We start from the raw sequence: 17,468 nt of genomic DNA, 5'->3' as shown, positions 1-17,468 counted from the left end.
CTGCTCCAAGCCCTGTCCAACCTGGCCTTGGGCACTTCCAGGGATGGAGCAGCCACAGCATTCCCTGATGGAACCTTCCCACTTCTTTTCCAGAAATAGTTTGCTCCAGGACAAGGGTGAGGGGAACTTGAAATGTCTCCCATCCAAGGAAAAACAGGGAAAACCACCAAAAACACCCTATAGGGAGATGGTTGGGTTCCCAGCCTAGGTGGTTTTCCACCAGAGAATCCAGAGGGAATCCAGAGGGAATCCAGAGGGAATCCAGAGGCACATCCCAACACCGAGCCTGGCCCTGGTGGGTGCAGCTCTCCCACTGCTCCATGGAATGTCCACGTTGTCCTCACACACCTGGGAATGGCCCCTCCGAGGGGAGAGGATGGAGCAGGAATGGCTGCAAACACCGGGAAGAGGAGAGCCAAGGAGAAGGAAGGAAGCTGGGAATGGAGGCGGAATCAGGGAATTTTCCAGCTGCTCTTTGCTCCCAGGCATCCCCTGGAAGCAGGAATGGGGCTCTGGCAGGTGGAAAATCCTCATGGAGGAGCGTGGAGCAGTGGGAAGCAGCAGATACTGGCACAGGGACAAGGATCCATCACTCTGGGAATGATGCACCAGAAAAAAAAAAACCAGCAGGATGTGGGAATTACCAGGAACAGCTCTTCTTATCCCAGCTGGGATCTTTCGTTGGCACCAGATGTTTCCCCTCAGGATAAAATCTCTTTGGAATCAAACGCAGAGGATTCCGGCACCATCCTGCAAGATCTCCCAGAGCCACAATAAAGTTTTCCAGGGAAAACGCAGGATCAGCTTGGCAGATCCCACCTGCTCACCTTTTCCAGAGGCACAGGGTTGGGATCACCCCAGGAACCTGGATCACACAATAACCTGGATCAGCCCATCCCAGGAATTCTGCTTGACCTGCTGTGGCCACCTCCAACATCCATGGACTCAATCCCACAGCTCCTCAAATTTCCATGGACTCAATCCCACTCCAACTTCCAGGGACCCAATCCCACTGCTCCTCCTCCAATTTCCATGGACTCAATCCCACAGCTCCTCAAATTTCCATGGACTCAATCCCACTCCAACTTCCATGGGCTTAATCCCACTGCTCCTCCTCCAATTTCCATGGACTCAATCCCACAGCTCCTCAAATTTCCATGGACTCAATCCCACTCCAACTTCCATGGGCTTAATCCCACTGCTCCTCTTCCCACTCCTCTGCAGGACAAGTGACAGCTTTTTCCACGTGGAATTGTTTTATTAGGAAAAGATCCATTAACAATAAAAATCCCCCAAGAGGAGGAGCGGGACACGCTCCTGGAGGGTTGGGAAATTCGGGAGCAAAGCAAATCCCACATTAAACTCAGCCAGATGCAGAGCAGCCAACAATTCCCGAGCCACACAGCCCCTTCCCACAGGGATTCCGGGGCTGGCCATGGATATTCCCAAATACTCAGAGCCTCAAGGAGTCTCCGCACAGGAACAGGAGCACCAATCCCTGGGAAATGATCCTGCTTTTCCAAGGGCTGCTGGCATCTCCCTCCTTTCCCGGCCAGTCTGGATTGACCTTTCCAGCCTCAGCTCAGAGTCTTCCCATTTCTCCCTGCTCCAAGGAAATTCCAGCTAACTGGGGGGGGTCTGTCCTGCTCCCATCAACCCGCCACGATCCCAGAACGTTTTCCACGGAAGTTCCTCAGCAGCCAGCCAGGCTCCTTGGATCTGCCTCTCCTCCAGGCACGGCAGGATTGGGGAAGTTTGGGAAAAGGGATGAGCAGCCCCAAGCAGGGAGGGACCTGAGGGACACGGGGTCGGTGTGAGGCAGATCCGGAGCCCGTTCCTGGTGGATTCTCCTCACTCGGAGTCGCTTCCCTCCTGCTTTGCTGATCCCACAGCCGACGCCAGCTCCCCCTCCTGCCCTTTCAAGCGCTCTCCTGCCGGGAGAAAAGCCACGGAGAAGGGATGGACTGGTTGGATTGGGAGCGACCCAGCGCAGGACCCCGAAACCCTTCCCTTGGCACAATCCAAGCGCCCCTGGAGCCTCCTTGGGAAGCTCCTTGGGACCAACAGCTTCCCAGATCCATTTGGAAGGGATCGAGCCCCACCAGTCCCTCCCCGGCCCAGCGAGCTCCCAGCACGGATCACGGAATCCCTCTGGAATGAGCCACCCCATTCCCGCGGCTCCGGAACGCACGGATCAGCTCGGCGATGGCTCTCTGCGTCCTCTTCTCCAGCTTTTCCAGCTTCTTGGACACATCCCGCTTCAAATCCCTGGGAGGAGAGTGACAAGGTCAGGACAATTCCATGGCCAGGCAGGGCTGACCTTTCCCAGTGGAGATTCCTTCTCCTTCCCGAGTGCCACCGCTCCAAAACCAACCCATCCCTCGGTGACAAGCATTCCAAAGAATCAGCAGGAAAAGGGAATTGTGTCTTCCTCCACGACCAGGAGAGTTTTCCAATTCCATGGAGTCATGGAATGCTCTGGGTTGGAAGGGTCCTTAAAGATCAGCTCCTTCCAACCTCCCACAGGATTTTCCTGGCATTTTTAACCCTCAGCTCAGGTTTTCCTGGATATTTCCAGCACAACCTCAAGGTGTTGGAACCCCCCCGCTGACTCCAACACGCTTTTCCCGGGAGCAGCATTCCATAGGCACTCACCAGTCAGGTTTCCTGGGAGCCAAGTTTGCCAAATCCTAGGGAAGAAGAGGAGACATCAGTGAAAGCCAAAGGCAACATTCCAGCCTGGACCCGGCACGGAGCAGCTACAGATTCCCAGATCCAGATTTCCCAGCTCTGGATTTCCCAAATCTGGATTCTGAGATTCAGATTTCCAGCTCTGGATTTCCCAATTGAGATTTCCAGATCTGGATTTCCCAGATCCGGATTTCCAGCTCCTGATTCCCAGATCCAGATTTCCCAATCCTGATTTCCCAGATCTGGATTCCAAGATCGGAATTTCCCAATCCAATTTCCCAATCCAGATTTCCAGCTCCGGATTCCCCAGTTGAGATTTCAAGATCTGGATTTCCTGATCCAGATTTCCCAATCCTGATTTCCCAGATCTGGAAGATTCTGAGATTGGAATTTCCCAATCCAGATTTCCTGATCCAGATTTCCAGCTCCGGATTTCCCAATTGAGATTTCCAGATCTGGATTTCCCAGATCCAGATTTCCAGCTCCAGATTCCCAGATCCTGATTTCCCAGATCTGGATTCCGAGATTGGAATTTCCCAATTGAGATTTCCAGATCTGGATTTCCCAGATCCAGATTTCCAGCTCCTGATTCCCAGATCCAGATTTCCCAATCCTGATTTCCCAGATCTGGAAGTTTCCGAGATCGGAATTTCCCAATCCAGATTTCCTGATCCAGATTTCCCAATTGAGATTTCTAGATCTGGATTTCCCAAATCCGGATTTCCAGCTCCTGATTCCCAGATCCAGATTTCCCAACCCTGATTTCCCAGATCTGGGTTCCGAGATCGGAATTTCCCAATCCGGATTTCCCAATCCAGATTTCCAGCCCCGGATTCCCCAGTTGAGATTTCAAGATCTGGATTTCCTGATCCAGATTTCCCAATCCTGATTTCCCAGATCTGGAAGATTCTGAGATTGGAATTTCCCAATCCAGATTTCCTGATCCAGATTTCCAGCTCCGGATTTCCCAATTGAGATTTCCAGATCTGGATTTCCCAGATCCAGATTTCCAGCTCCAGATTCCCAGATCCTGATTTCCCAGATCTGGATTCCGAGATTGAGATTTCCAGATCTGGATTTCCCAGATCCAGATTTCCAGCTCCTGATTCCCAGATCCAGATTTCCCAATCCTGATTTCCCAGATCTGGAAGTTTCCGAGATCGGAATTTCCCAATCCAGATTTCCAGATCCAGATTTCCCAGTCTGGATTTCCAGCTCTGGATTCCCAAGAATTCCAGCTCCAGCTTTACCTACCACCTCATCGATGATGGGCTCCGGCTTGGCCGCTTCCAGCTGCTCCTTCACCGTGTCCTCCACTAGATGGGGAAACAGGATCAGTGTTGGAAAACCGGGAATTCCACCAGCGCTCCAGGCTCGGCTCCCAAAAGCTTCCCTGAAACCCCATTCCCACAGCTTTACTTAAAAACATGGCTGAGTACATCCCTTCGGAATCCAAACCCTTCTGGAGACTCCTGAAAATTATCCGGGAATGATGGAAATCCCACAAACAGCAGCGGCAGCTGGAAGCCGGTTGGGATCAAGGCCTCTTCCCCAACATCTGCAGGGATCAGCTGCTCCAAAGGTTTGGAATTTTGTCTTCCCTGACTCATTTCCAGGCCTGGGACACTTTGGAGGAGCCAAGCTCCAGCCCAGGCCTTGGGGAAAGCTCTGCAGATATCCGGGATAACGGGAAAACACTGATGGAAAAAGCCACCACAGAGGGGCTGTGGCACCAGGGAGCACATCCCACTCCAGCACATGGATTTCATGGAATCAAGGACAATTTCAGTGGGAAAAGCCCTCTTGGGTCGAGCCCAAACATCGCCAGCATTGCCAAGGCCAGCACTGCCCATGTCCCCAAGTGCCACATCCACAGGGACTTCAATCCCTCCAGGAATGGGGCTCCACCACTGCGGGACAAGTGGAATTTTCCCAATATCCAAGCTGGTAATTCCCTCTCCTCCCGTCCCTGTTCCCTGGGAGCAGATCCCAATTCCCCCTGGGCTCCTGGCAGGGAATTGTGCAGAGCCAGAAGGTCCCCCCAGAGCCTCCTTTTCTCCAGGATAACATTCCCAGCTCCCTCAGGAATTCCCCAGCTCCGCTCCCTTCCCTGGGCACGCTCCAGGCTTTTCCATGTCCTTCCTTCCACATGGAAGTTTTAAGCTCCTACAAAAACACAAGGAAAGGGCAGTGCCAGAATTCCCAGCCATTCCCAGCCCTCCCTTTTTATCCAGGGCATTTTTCAAGGGATTTATTCCAGGCAAACTCCACATTTCAGGATCGGGGGCGCTCCTTCGCTTCCCCCTCAGGTGATTTATGGAAGTTCCAGGTGAGGAAATTCCAGCCCCAACGCCCTCAACTCCTGACTAAGACTTCCTTCAAGATAAATCCAGCAAAAAAAAACAGCCGGAATTTCCGGGAGGCTCCTCCAGGGAGGCTCCTCTGAGGATGAATCCTTGGATTTGGGCCTGGGAGTGTTCCCACCCCTCTTGTGCAATGCTGGGCGTGAGGGTGACAGGATCAGATATTCCAGCCCCTCCACGGACACCTCATCCCAGTGGATCTCCCACCTTGGGAAGAGCACGGAGCTTCCCAAGCCCTCGCTTCCCTTCCCACATTCCCGGTTTCTCCCACCTGAGGCCGGTTTGGCCGGGGGCAGCTTCCTCTTCTTCAGCTCCTCATCCTCGGGATCGTAATTCCGCAGCTTGATCTCCCTGGGAAAAGTGGGAAGAGCAGTGAGAAAAGTCCAGGATGCCCCAGTGGGCACTCAGGAAAAGCGGGAATGTTGGAATTGGGAGCCAGGGGCAGCTGAAATCATGGAATTGTTGAGGTTGGAAAAGCCTCCAAGATCATCAAATCCAGCCAAGGCCGCCATGGATCCGTGTCCCCAGGTGCCACATCCATGGCTTTTAAATCCCACCAGGAATGGGGACTCCCATTCCCCATTCCATGAGAAATATTCCCAGTATCCAACCTGGGGTATCTTGTGGCACAGCCTGAGGCTGTTCCCTCCTGTCCTGTCCCTGTTCCCTGGGAGAAGAACCCAATTCCCACCTGGCTCCAACCTTTTTGGTCTAAAAACTGGGATACTCCGGATGGAGACCCCAGGGAAGATCCAAAATCATGGAAATAAATCTTTCAGGGAAAGACAGGAGGAAAAAAAGGATTATTCAGGATATAAGGTGGTTATCCAAGCATTTCTGGAAGTGCTAAAATCAGGGAGCAAATCCCAGAATAATCTGGAATAAATGGATGGTGGAGCTGAGGGACCCAAACATCACCTGGAAGTTTTTCCATGTTTTCATCTCCTCCAGGAAAGCTCAGGAGCCAGGATTGAGCCACAATTCCAGGACATTCCCATCTAATTTGGGCTATACATGGACACCCTCATTCCCATGAGTGATTCCCCACTGGAGCCAAACCCTGCAAGCCTGAAGAGGAATTCCTAAAGCCACACTCCTGGAAATTCCAGCTTGCAGGAGCTCATCCCACCTCCAGGACACTCTGGAGGCCGTGGGATCCATGGAAAAGCTCAGCCCACAGGGATAACGAGGGAGGTGAAGCTCATTAACCACCGAGGATGGGATTAACCGGGATAAACGCTCCAAGAGAAGCTGGGAAGGTTGGGAAGCAGAGGACCAGGTTTTTATGGAAAGCACCAAAAATCCAACCTTGGAAGTCACCAGAGCACAAGGAGAAAATCCAACCCTTCCCAGTGCATCCCATTCCTGCTCCAGGACAGGAATCTCCTGGCCAAGAGTCTGAGCCAATCCATGGGAGTGCTGGGAACACCGGGATGTGTTCCAGGACCTCGCTGAGGTAAATTATGGAATTCCAGAATGGAAGTGACCCTTGGGATCGGGGCCATGGGATCACCTTCCATGATCCCAGACTGCTCCAAGCCCCATTCTTGGACACTTCCAGGGATCCAGGGGCAGCCACAGCTTCTCTGGGAATTCCATCCCAGCCCCTCCCCACCCTCCCAGCCAGGAATTCCTTCCCAAAAAGGAATTGGGAGGATTTGGGGAGTGCAGCATTCCGGAGGGAAGCAATGGACACTGCCAGGGGTGCTCAGGAATATCCCAAATCCACGTTTCCCTCAGGCCCGGAGCTCCTGGCTGGGGAAGCAGGAGGGATCCCAGCTTTTTTGGGAGGAGGCCCTTGGCACCGGCACGCCGGGAATGTGCGGAATGCCCGGAGTGTTCCTGATGGAAACCAGGCCCCTCCGAGCTTGGCCTGTGCTTCACTGTTCCAGCTCCAAGGGTTTTATGGAACAAAACAATTCCACGGATTTCTCCAAGCCTTCTGGCTGCCAAAATCCTTGTGGCAGGAGCACCGGGAATGGCTTTGCCATGAAAAGCTGGAACAGGGATTTCTTCCGGTGTCACGGGTTCCTTGCTCCTGTCGTTATTCCCAAAAGTCACTGGGAGCTGCTTCAGGAGCAGCTTCCCCATCCCGCTCCCTGAGGGTGAGGCTTTCACCACCTCCAGGAACAGCAGGAAAAATGGATGGAGATCATGGAATCATCCTGGAATGGGCTGGGTGGGATCTGAAGGGTGATCCTGTTCCACCCTCTGCCACCTCCACTATCCCAGGCTGCTCCAGCCTGGCCTTGGGCACTGCCAGGGATCCAGGGGCAGCCACAGCTGCTCTGGGAATTCCAGTCCAGCCAGGAATTCCCAATTCCCATTATCCCATCCATCCCTGCCCTCTGGCACTGGGAGCCATTCCCTGTGTCCTGTCCCTCCATGCCTTGTCCGCAGTCCCTCTCCAGCTCTCCTGGAGCCCCTTCAGGCCCTGCAAGGGGCTCTGAGCTCTCCCTGGAGCTTCTCCTCTCCAGGGGAACATTCCCAGCTCTCCCAGAGCAGAGGGGTTCCGGCCCCGGGAGCAGCTCCATGGGATCCCCTGGATTGACTCCAGCAGGTGCTGCCGACGTTCCCGGATTCCTCACCCAAGGCACCAAGGGAGCAGCAGGCAGAGATCCAGGAGAACCCACCCCGAGAAAAAGCTCTTCCCTGGAAAAGCTGCTCCTGCCCAAGCTCCCGAGCGTGTCCAAGCCTGTCCTGCTCCCAGAGTGGCTCCAGAAGGAAGGAATCCCAAAAAATCCCACCTCTCTCCACACCAAACTTGCCAGGCCGGTTGGTTTTCCCTGCTGGAGCAAGGATTGGGAGACACCCGGGTGTTCCAGGAGAGCTGGAGAAGATCCCAAATCCATCGGGATTCCCATCGCTTCCCACAGGGCTTTGCCAAGCACCTGAGCTTTTCCAGGTGGACACTGGGAATTTCCATACCCATGAATCAAACCAGGACAAAGCCCCCATTCCTTGTGGAGCGTGGGATCCTGCTGGAGCTGGATGATTCCAAACCATTCCCACCCCAGCCATGCCGGGAATACCAACGTTGGAAGGAGGACAAACCTCATCCACGCTTTCCTGCGGCTCCTCCAGGTTGGGATGGATCCAAACCCAACTTCCACCCTTGAGGTTCAACCAGAAGGAGCCCTGGAGGCACCTTGGGAGCACCGAGATGGCCACGGGATAACAGCCGGGATAACTGCTGGAATTCCCGGGATCAGATCCACAATCCCAGCACGGAGCCAGCGCAAGGACTGGGAGCACAAAGATGCTCCAGACGTGCTCCCGTTCCCAGGAATTCTCCCCCAGGATGGGCAGCTGGAAGTCTGAGCACCCAAAATTCCATGCCCAAAACACCGTGGGGTGGATGAATTCCCAGGAATGATTCCTGGAAAAGAGTGGAGCACTGGGAAGAGCCAAGGGCTGGGAGGCGTCACTTCTGGAGGCTCATCCCAATCCCAGGGAAAATCCAGGATCACCCAGAGCCTGGGATCACGGGAATTTCCATGGATCCTTCCCTAGGGATGGATCAGCTCCATCCTGAGGGAAAATCCAAAGCATCCTCCAGCTCCAGAGGGAGGAAGGCCCAAGACATGGATCAGAGCCTTCAGGATGGAGCCAGCTCAGGAATTTTCCCAGCCTGGATCCCGGTGCTCTCAGCTTCCAGGTGGACTCAATCCCTGCCTTCCCTTTTCCAGCTTGGAGCAAACCGTGGCAGTTCCCAGCTTCCCACTCCTTTTCCTGAGCACATTCCCGCTGGGAAGGGATCCCTGGGATGCTCCATGGGGAGCATCCAAGCGGGAGCAGATCCCGGGAAGTGTCAAGCAAACCCTCCCCGGGTCCCCAGCTCAGCTCCCACCTCCCACATTTAATCCTGATTTTTTTCCAGTTCCTTTCCTTGTCCCAAACCCCTTCGCTGGGATGAAGGGAATCACGTCCTGGATCCTCCTGGCGAGCCCAACCCCCTCTGGAGCAGAATCCCGAGGGGTTTTGAGGCCGGGATTAACAAACAAAAGTGCTCGGACCTGCCCGGCGACATTCCAGAGGGAGGAATTCCTCAGGGGGATCGGGTTTCCCAAGCCCCGCTCCGCCCCCAGAGCAGGAGCTGCAGCTTCCAAGGATAACTCCGTGTCCGAGGGCAGGGCTCCGTGCGGATTCACTTTTCCTAAAGCTGGGAAATTGAGGATTATTTTTGTCCCATCCCTCTCCGAGCTTTTCCTTGGGTTTTTAGCTCCGCTTTTCCCACCTCTGTCGAGCTTTGTTGGCACAAGGAGCCCAATTCCAAGGCTCAGCGCTGCGGGATGGGAATTCCAGGCTCCAGCGGGTCCCTGATTCCCAAATCCAGCGTTTTACCCCGCGGGAATGAGGCGGAAAGGCCGAAATCCTCCCACACCCTTTTCCTGGGAAAGGCGGAGCAGCGGCTCCGCTTCCTGGTCCAGACAAAAATCCAAACGATCCAAGTTTTCCACAGCTCCAGAGAGAATTCCCAGAGTTCGGATCAGGGATCGGAGCTGGAATTCCTGGGAAAAGAGCAGGGCTTGCAGGGCTGGGAATGTGCAGGAAAATGGGGAAGGAAAAACGGGATGGAGAGGTTGGAGTGGAGCGGGAACGAAGCAAGAAGTGGCCAAAAAATGGGAGCACAGGCCGGGAAAAATGTTGGGAAAACCAGAGCTGAGGGGATCTTGTCCTTCCTGCAGCCACTGGAATAGAAAAGTTGGGAATCTCCAATCCTGGAAGTGCCCAAAGCCAGCCTGGGATAGAAGGAGCTGTCCCTGCCCATGGAATGGGATCCTCCTTTGGATCTTTTCCCACCATTCCGGGGTTTTTCCCTGCTCCAGCTTTCCTGGCAGCACTGGGATGCCACGGAGCGGGTGAGCGTGGGATCTCCCAGAGACTCCTGGAAAAATGAGCAGAGGGGAAAAATGTGGAGAAGGGGTGGGAGAATCCCAGAATCCCAGAACGGATTGCTCGGAAGGGAGTCAAGGATGATCCCATTCCATGGGCAGGGGCACTTCCACTATCCCAGGCTGCTCCAACCCGGCCTTGGACACTTCCAGGGATGGAATTTGATGGGATTTCCCCATATCCCAAGTGGCTGAGAGGAAATTCCTCAAAATCCATTCATAACTAAAGGGAAAAGCAGGAAAAAATCCTTGGGATTTGGAGCAGGATTCCGAGGAGAAAATCCGCCCAAAACAGGATTTTTTTGGGATTTGGAGGACGATTCCCAGGAGAAAATCTGCCTAAACCAGGATTTTTTTGGGATTTGGAGGAGGATTCCCAGGAGAAAATCTACCCAAACCAGGACTTTTTTGGGGATTTGAAGGACAATTCCCAGGAGAAAATCAGCCCAAACCAGGATTTTTTTGGGATTTGGAGGACAATTCCCAGGAGAAAATCTGCCCAAACCAGGATTATTTTGGGATTTGGAGGATGAATCCCAGGAGAAAATCTGCCCAAACCAGGATTTTTTGGGATTTGAAGGATGAATTCCTCATTCCAGCCAGGCCTGGATCCACAGGGGTGGGAAAACCAACCCAGATTCCATCGGCTGCAGATCCGGTGGCAGCGCTGGAATCCGAGAGCTCCCGATCCATTCATTATTCAGGATTTTCCCAAGCTCTGGTTTCACCTCCGGAGCCTTTCCGGGCACAAATTCCAAGCACAGAAATTTCCCTCTCCCAAGAAATTTGGTGCTTCCAGCCCCAAATCCATGTGGGATTTTCTCCACCGGGATTTGCTTTTTCCAAGGAGTCATTTCCAAAAAAAACCCCAAAAATTTAAAAAGGAGGATTTTCCTCGGTTTTTTTTCCTGGTTCATGTTTGCCACAGAGGAGGTTTTTAGGGATAAATCCATGGGATTTATCCACATTCCATGTTTTCCACCCAAATTTGTGATCCCAAAAAAAGCCCTGGTGGGAATCAGCTGGATCTGCCTCGGCTCCCGTTTTCCAGGGAAAACAGTCACAGGAATCCATGGAAAAATACCAATCCCTGCAGGAATGGCTGGGAATTCAGGGAAGCTCCCAACATTCCTGCTGCATCTGGAGATGCTCCAGGTTTTCCCTCTTGATCCATGGAATTTTGCCTCCAAGGTGAATCCACCCATCCCTCATCCCAAATGATTTGCACCAAATTCCTATGGAAAATCCCCATTGAATCGCAGAGATCCAAGGGAAAATCCTCCTGGGAAAAGTGGGAATAAAGAAGGAATTACCTGTGCTTGACTGGCTCCTCTTCCTCATTTTCTCTGGGAATTTTGGATTCAGGTTCTCCACTCTCCTTGTTCTGCAAAAAAAAAAATGGGATAATCCACCAGATTTTGGCTTCTCTGGAAATCCAGGAGAGCAAACAACACCAAAATCCTCTGGGATTGGGATATTTTTGGGACAAGAAAGGATTTGGGAATGAGTGATGAGAAGCCATAAAAATCTGGGAATTCACAGAGCAGGATTCCTTTTTCCCCTAATTGATCATTTGGGATGGAAAACACGGGATCCCACAGGGAGCAGCACAACAAAGGAATTCCAGCTCCAGGAAAACGTTGGAGCAAAATCCAGTTTCTGTGGAATAGGGAAAGAGGCTCCATGGGCAGCACCAGCTCCTGGGAAAAGCAGTGGAATTCCCTTTTCCATTCATTATCCAGGCAGGAACAGGGATGGAATGGTGCCCAGCTGGGAATGAGCAGCCATGGAATTCTGGAATCCTGGAAGGAAATGAACATCCTAACTTCCCAAAAAAAGCAGGAGCAGCTCTGGATTCCCCAGGAATGGACACAGCAAACACCGCTCAGCTCCACTTATCCCAACTTTTATTTCCATGGAAAATGATTGGGAATGAGGAGATTTCAGCCCTCTCTATTCCCAGAGCTGAATTCCCAACTTTTCCTAAGGCCTTGGATGGGAAGGGATCCTAAGGATGATCCCATTCCATGGGCAGGGAATTCCCACAATCCCAAGGCTGCTCCAAGCTGGCCTTGGACACTTCCAGGGATGAGGCAGCCATGGAATTCCCTGGGAATCCCTTCCCAAATCCCACCTCTCCCTGCCCTCTGGCACTGGGATCCATTCCCTGGCTCCCATCCCTTATCCCAAGCACCAGCTCCAGGATCCCAATGTTATCCAGGAGCTGGGAATGTATCCCACACTGCTGACTCATTCCTTGGATCCCTCTTCTTCCAAACTCTGTTCCACAATCCGGGTTAAAAATTACATTCCCAGCAAACAGGGAAGGGAGCCAGGGCTGGAATTGTTCAGCTTCAGCTCCTGCTCCAAGGGCAAGGAAAATATTCCCATTTTTTTTCAAGGGAAAACCAACAACAATCATCCCTAAAATCCCAATTTAATTCCGTTTTCATTCCCTGATTTAAGTCCATTAAAACTTTGGGATACTCCCAGGAATTCCCTGCTCCATAAATTCAATAAAACCTGGGAAGAGCCCTCTGGAATTCCCTGCTGCAGCTCCAAGCTGGGTAATGTTCAGCCACCCTTGAATCCATGGAATTCCAAGTCCTTTCCCGTTCCTTTCCTCTCCTCCAGAGCTGCATTCCCCTCACTCCTGCTGGAATTTTATCCAGAGGGTTCCAAGATAAGGAAATACTTGGCACAAATATTCCCCAGGAGCCCTGGCTGTTCCCACTCCTGCCAATTCCTGCTTTTCCCTGGCTTTGGAATATTGGATATTCCAATCCTGCCACGAGCTGGCCCAAAATTCCCAATTCCGGCTTCTTTCCTATTAAATCCAAAATTTTTTTTAAGGTTCGGGGATATTCCTAGAAAATCAAGGCAAAGGTTTTCCAGGGAAGCTGTGGGGGGAAAGGGAGGGAAAGCAAAAAAAGAGAGAGAAAGGGAAAAAAAGGGCAGGGAAAAAAAAAACAAAAATGGGAAATAAAAACGGTGGGGGGAAAAAAGGCGGGGAAAAAATGTCAGGAAAAAAGGGCGGGAAGGAAAAGGTGGGAAAAAAGCTGGCACAGCTCTGGATTCCCCAGGAATGGCAGCAGGGCTGAGCAAACACTGCTCAGCTCCACTGATCCTGGTTTTATTCCTATGGAGCAGGAAGGAGATTGTGGCACTCCTGAATTCCCAGAGCTGAATTCCCAACATCCCCTGAGCCCATGGGTACAAAAGGCTGGGATTGGAAGGGATCCTAAGGATGATCCCATTCCATGGGCAGGGAATTCCCACTGCCCCAGGGTGCTCCAGCCTGGCCTTGGGCACTGCCAGGGATCCAGGGGCAGCCACAGCTGTTCTGGGAATTCCATCCCAGCCAGGAATTCCCAATTCCCAATCTCCCATCCATCCCTGCCCTCTGGCAGTGGGAGCCATTCCCTGTGTCCTGTCCCTCCATCCCTTGTCCCTCTCCATCTCTTCAGGCCCTGCAAGGGGCTCTGAGCTTTCCCTGGAATTTCTCCTCTCCAGGAGAACATTCCCAGCTTTCCCAGCCTGGCTCCAGCCCTGCAGCAGCTCCGGGGCTTCCTCTGGATTTGCTCCAGAAACTTTGCTCCTGCCCTGAGGATCCCACCCTTGGATCCCACCTGAGCCATCCCACCCCCCTCTTATCTCCCAAATCAACATTCCCAGGCTGGAATTGTTGGGAAGAACCTCCAGGATGAAACATTTTCCTGCGCTCCAGCCCTTTCCGACTTCCCTAAAAAAGCCTGGGGAAGGAAGGGATCCTCCGGGGCTTTTATCCCGACTGGAAAAACTTCCCTGGGCTCCGTTTCCACAGCAACACTTCTCCCAAGCCTTTGGCACTGGATCACGAGGAGCTTTGCTCCGGCAAAAAAAAAAAAACAAAATCCCACAAGGGATTTTCCCTAGGGAAAAACAAGGATAGGAGCAGCCAAAGTGAGGGATTGTCCGGGGCTTTGGGAAAGCAGGGAAAGGGTGGAAAAGCAGGAAAAGCCTGCGGAAAGGAGCAGTGCCGGCCCTTCCTCCCGCCGGGAAGGTGGGCAGGAGCAGGGATGTGGCTCTGGAGCGAATCCAGCCGGGAACAAAAGCTTGGGATTGCAGCCAAAGGAATTTTTCCAGCTCGAGGAACAACCCAGGGAATGGGAAGGAGCAATGGGAGACCTTTCCTTCCCACAAAAAAACTCCAGCTTGTCAAGGATTTGGGGATAAAAAAAAAGCAGGAGAAGGAGCTGTGGAGGTCTCGGATTGGGAATCTGAGCCTGGAATTCCCACAGCGATCCCGCCTGGATTTTGCTGAGGGATCCTTTGGGAGTATCAGCAGCATCCCCCACAAGGAATTCCCAAGGAATTTGCCTGGGAATTCCCTCAGAGTGGAACTTTGAGCCATCAAATCCCAGAATTTGGCAGAAAAGGAAAAGGGGAAAAGCTAGGATGTGCCCAATGGGAAATCCCAAATATTGTCCCAGCAAGGAATTTTTTCCTTAAATTATGGGAAAAGTCCTTCATCCCCCACTTTCCACTGGAAGAACGGAAAAGTGGGAATCCCAAAGCAGGAATTCCTAGATTTTTCACTTAAATTCTCTGGGTAATCCTGGAATATATTCCCACAAAAAGGCTGGATTCCCTAGGGAATCCAAGCACTGCAGACAAAGGAGCAGCTTCCCATTTTTCTGTGGAATTTCCAAGCAGGAATCTCCGTATTCCATTGATTTATTCTCCTCTCCCGTTATTTTTTTCCACCAAAATATTTTTTGGAGAATTTTCCTTGAGGGAATCTGATATGGAAACTGAAGGAGCAGAGAGAAGAAATTCCCTTTTTCCCTATTTCTGGTGCCTCCAACCTCGAGAGAATCCCAAAAAAACCTGGATTTTTCCACAGGCAGGACACAATCCAGGCTTCCCCATGAACATTCCCACTGTTTTCAGTGGGAATAACCCAAAATTCCACCCACAAGACACCAGAGTGACAGGAAAACTCCAGGAAAAGCAGAATTCCTTAACATAAGGGATGCAAGAAACAGGGAACATCGGGATATTTCCTTCTTTCAGCTTCTCCCTAATTTTTTTTTTCCAGTGAGAATCCGTTGCCCTTGAAACGTTTCCCAGAGATCTGAGGCTGGGATCATTTGCATTCCCTGGATTTCTGCAATTAAGGCAGGAAAACAAAGGGATGAGCTGTCAAAGGGAACGGAACCAACTGGGAATAAAGGAAAGGGATAAAAAACCTTTCACAGCTCCCAAAAAAGAAAAAAAAAGCAGGAAAAGCTTCCCAAGGACCTTGAGCTGCTCCACAAAAACTGCTGGAATTTTCACCAGCTCGGGAGCATCCTGGGGTGGCTCCTCCTGGAACATTCCCATTAAAACCTAGAATTCCTGCTGGAATCCCAGCCTCAGGTTTGCTTCCTTGTGGATTTCAGGCCTGGAATGTTCTGGGTTCCCTGTCCCTTCCCAAAAGAAAAATTTCTTTCCCACCATTTTTTTTCCCCACCCTTTTCTTCCCACCCTCAGCTTTCCATCCTTGGAAAACCAGGAATTCTCCATTAAAAACCAAACAGCTCCACAGGAACTGATTTGGAATTCCCTGCCCATGGAACTGGGTGAGCTTTAAGGCCCCTTCCCCAAAAAAATTTGGGATTCTCCAAGGTTTGACAAAGCAGGAATTTCAACCCAAACCTTTTCCACATCCCGACACAATTCCTAAATTTCTCCCAGAGGGCTGGGAATGGCTGAGCTCTCCCAGAATCTTCCAGAAGGGTGGGAAAAGTTTTCCTTTATATCCCAGCTCTTTTCCAAGAGCTTGGAGCCGTCCTCCATCCCTCTGGAATGACACTGGATCCAACCAGTTGGAAAAATTTATTTCCCAGCATTTTTTTTTGTCCCATCCTCAGCTTTCCATCCTTGGAAAACCAGGAATTCTCCATTAAAAACCAAAGAGCTGCTTGGAATTCCCTGCCCTAGGAACGGGATGACCTTGAAGCATCAAAGCATCCCATAAAAAGGAGCGGGAGAAGCCGCAGAGAATTCCCAAGGGGAATTCTTTGGGATGAGCTGGGGATGATGCTGGGGATCCCCTTGGGGGAATTCTGGCACAGCATCCCCAGCTCATCCCAAAGAGGCTCCGGGGAAAAAAAAAAGGGCAAATCCAGCTGGAATTCCAAGAGATGAAAGGAGCCCGGGATGGGGTTTGGGATCCCAAGGAGCCTTTAATCCTTTTTTAATGGAGAGGGATGAAAAGGGGGAATTAGGGAGAATCTCCATGGAGATGGGAATGCCAGGGGAGATTGAGGAGCAGCGGGAAAATCCAATCCCGGTGATTTTCTGCCGGGTTTTTTTTAGGAATTTTTTAGGAATTAACCCTCCCCTGGCAGGAAAGGGGGAGATCCTATTCAAGGAGAAGAAGGGAAATCATTGGAATCGTGTTTTCCCAAGATTTTTTTGCCTCCACTGGTGACGGGGAAAGAGTTGTGGAATGCTGGAATTCCCGAGGTTGGTGATGGGAGTCCAACCATTCCCAGCACTGGGATTCAGGATCTGTCCGGGACATTCTGACACCCCCAGCCCCTCTGGGACCCCAAAATCCTCAAATCCTGCCCCACCCAAAGAACTGAGCATCCCAAATCACTCCGGATCCACGTGGGATTCCCCCTCCAACATTCCCAGCCCCATTCCAGACACGTCCCACATCCCAAATAACTCCGGATCCATGTGGGATGTCCTGAACACCCCAGACCCTCTGCCTTCCACACCCCAAAATAACCCAGACCCACCTGGGACCCCTCTGGCACCCCCAGCCCCTCTGGGACCCCAAAACCCTCAAGCCCCGTCCCACTCAAAGAAATGAGGATCCCAAATATCCCAAAATTCTCAGAATTCCCGCGGGCCTGACCCCGGCCTCTCGCCAGGCCCACTCCGGGCCCCTTCCGCAGCCTCGGCCCCACCGCGGGGCCCCTCCGAGCGCTGCCCCCGCCCTCGCAGCGCCCAGCCCGGCCCGACCTGCAGCGTCCTCTGCCTCAGCGCCTTCAGCCGCTCCCGCCGCTTCAGCGCCTCCTCCTCCAGCCGCCCCAGAACGAACCCCTCGGCCTCCGCCGCGCCTTCCATGCCGCCGCCGGGCGCCGCCATCTTGTCCCCCGCGTCCCGCTGCCGTACAGCGCGCGGCGCGCATGCGCGGCAGGCCGGGCGTGCCGAGCGCCGAGCGCATCGATGGAGCAATCGATTGTTGGGAGGGGGGAATATTGGGGTGGGAAGAAGGCAAAAAAAATCCCCCATTAAACATCTGGGAATGCTTTAAAAGGCGATTAAAAGGGAGAACGAGGCGAAAGCGTCGCGTTTTGCTCGCCCCGCGGGCGAGAAGGGCTCAGCCGCGCTAATCAGCGTTAATTATCCGGGGCGGGGTGGGGCTTTGCCTTCCTCGCCCCATCGAGGACCGTGGGGGATGCGGGGATAGGAAGGAGAAGCGGAGGATGGGGAAGGGCCCCCAGCAGGTGGAGGGGAGTCCCCGCCCCCCCACACCTGG

The 17,468-nt window shown here is 52.6% G+C and overlaps 1 protein-coding gene across 1 annotated transcript; it reads right to left on the bottom strand.

Moving 5' to 3' along the window:
• Positions 1–1,230: 1,230 nt before the first annotated feature.
• Positions 1,231–17,079, bottom strand: CCDC12 (coiled-coil domain containing 12). The gene is made up of 7 exons (XM_053998843.1): positions 16,949–17,079; positions 11,263–11,333; positions 5,326–5,405; positions 3,946–4,007; positions 2,656–2,690; positions 2,192–2,268; positions 1,231–1,931 (listed from the first exon to the last, which is right to left on the bottom strand). The coding sequence occupies exons 1-7, from the start codon at positions 17,072–17,074 to the stop codon at positions 1,852–1,854; spliced, it is 531 nt and encodes a 176-aa protein (XP_053854818.1). The 5' UTR covers positions 17,075–17,079; the 3' UTR covers positions 1,231–1,851.
• Positions 17,080–17,468: the final 389 nt, after the last annotated feature.

This window comes from Vidua macroura, chromosome 1, assembly GCF_024509145.1.
Source record: "Vidua macroura isolate BioBank_ID:100142 chromosome 1, ASM2450914v1, whole genome shotgun sequence".
Classification (NCBI taxonomy): domain Eukaryota; kingdom Metazoa; phylum Chordata; class Aves; order Passeriformes; family Viduidae; genus Vidua; species Vidua macroura.
The sequence above is the reverse complement of the archived record's forward strand: the minus strand, read 5'-3'. Positions and strand labels throughout refer to the sequence as shown.

Excerpts from the sequence above, each read along its gene's own strand:
- CCDC12 (XM_053998843.1), bottom strand. The coding sequence starts at position 17,074 with ATGGCGGCGCCCGGCGGCGGCATGGAAGGCGCGGCGGAGGCCGAGGGG. Across the intron at positions 11,334-16,948 it reads TGAGGCAGAGGACGCTGCAG|AACAAGGAGAGTGGAGAACC; the intron begins GTCGGGCCGGGC and ends TTTTTTTTGCAG. Across the intron at positions 5,406-11,262 it reads GAGGAGCCAGTCAAGCACAG|GGAGATCAAGCTGCGGAATT; the intron begins GTAATTCCTTCT and ends CACTTTTCCCAG.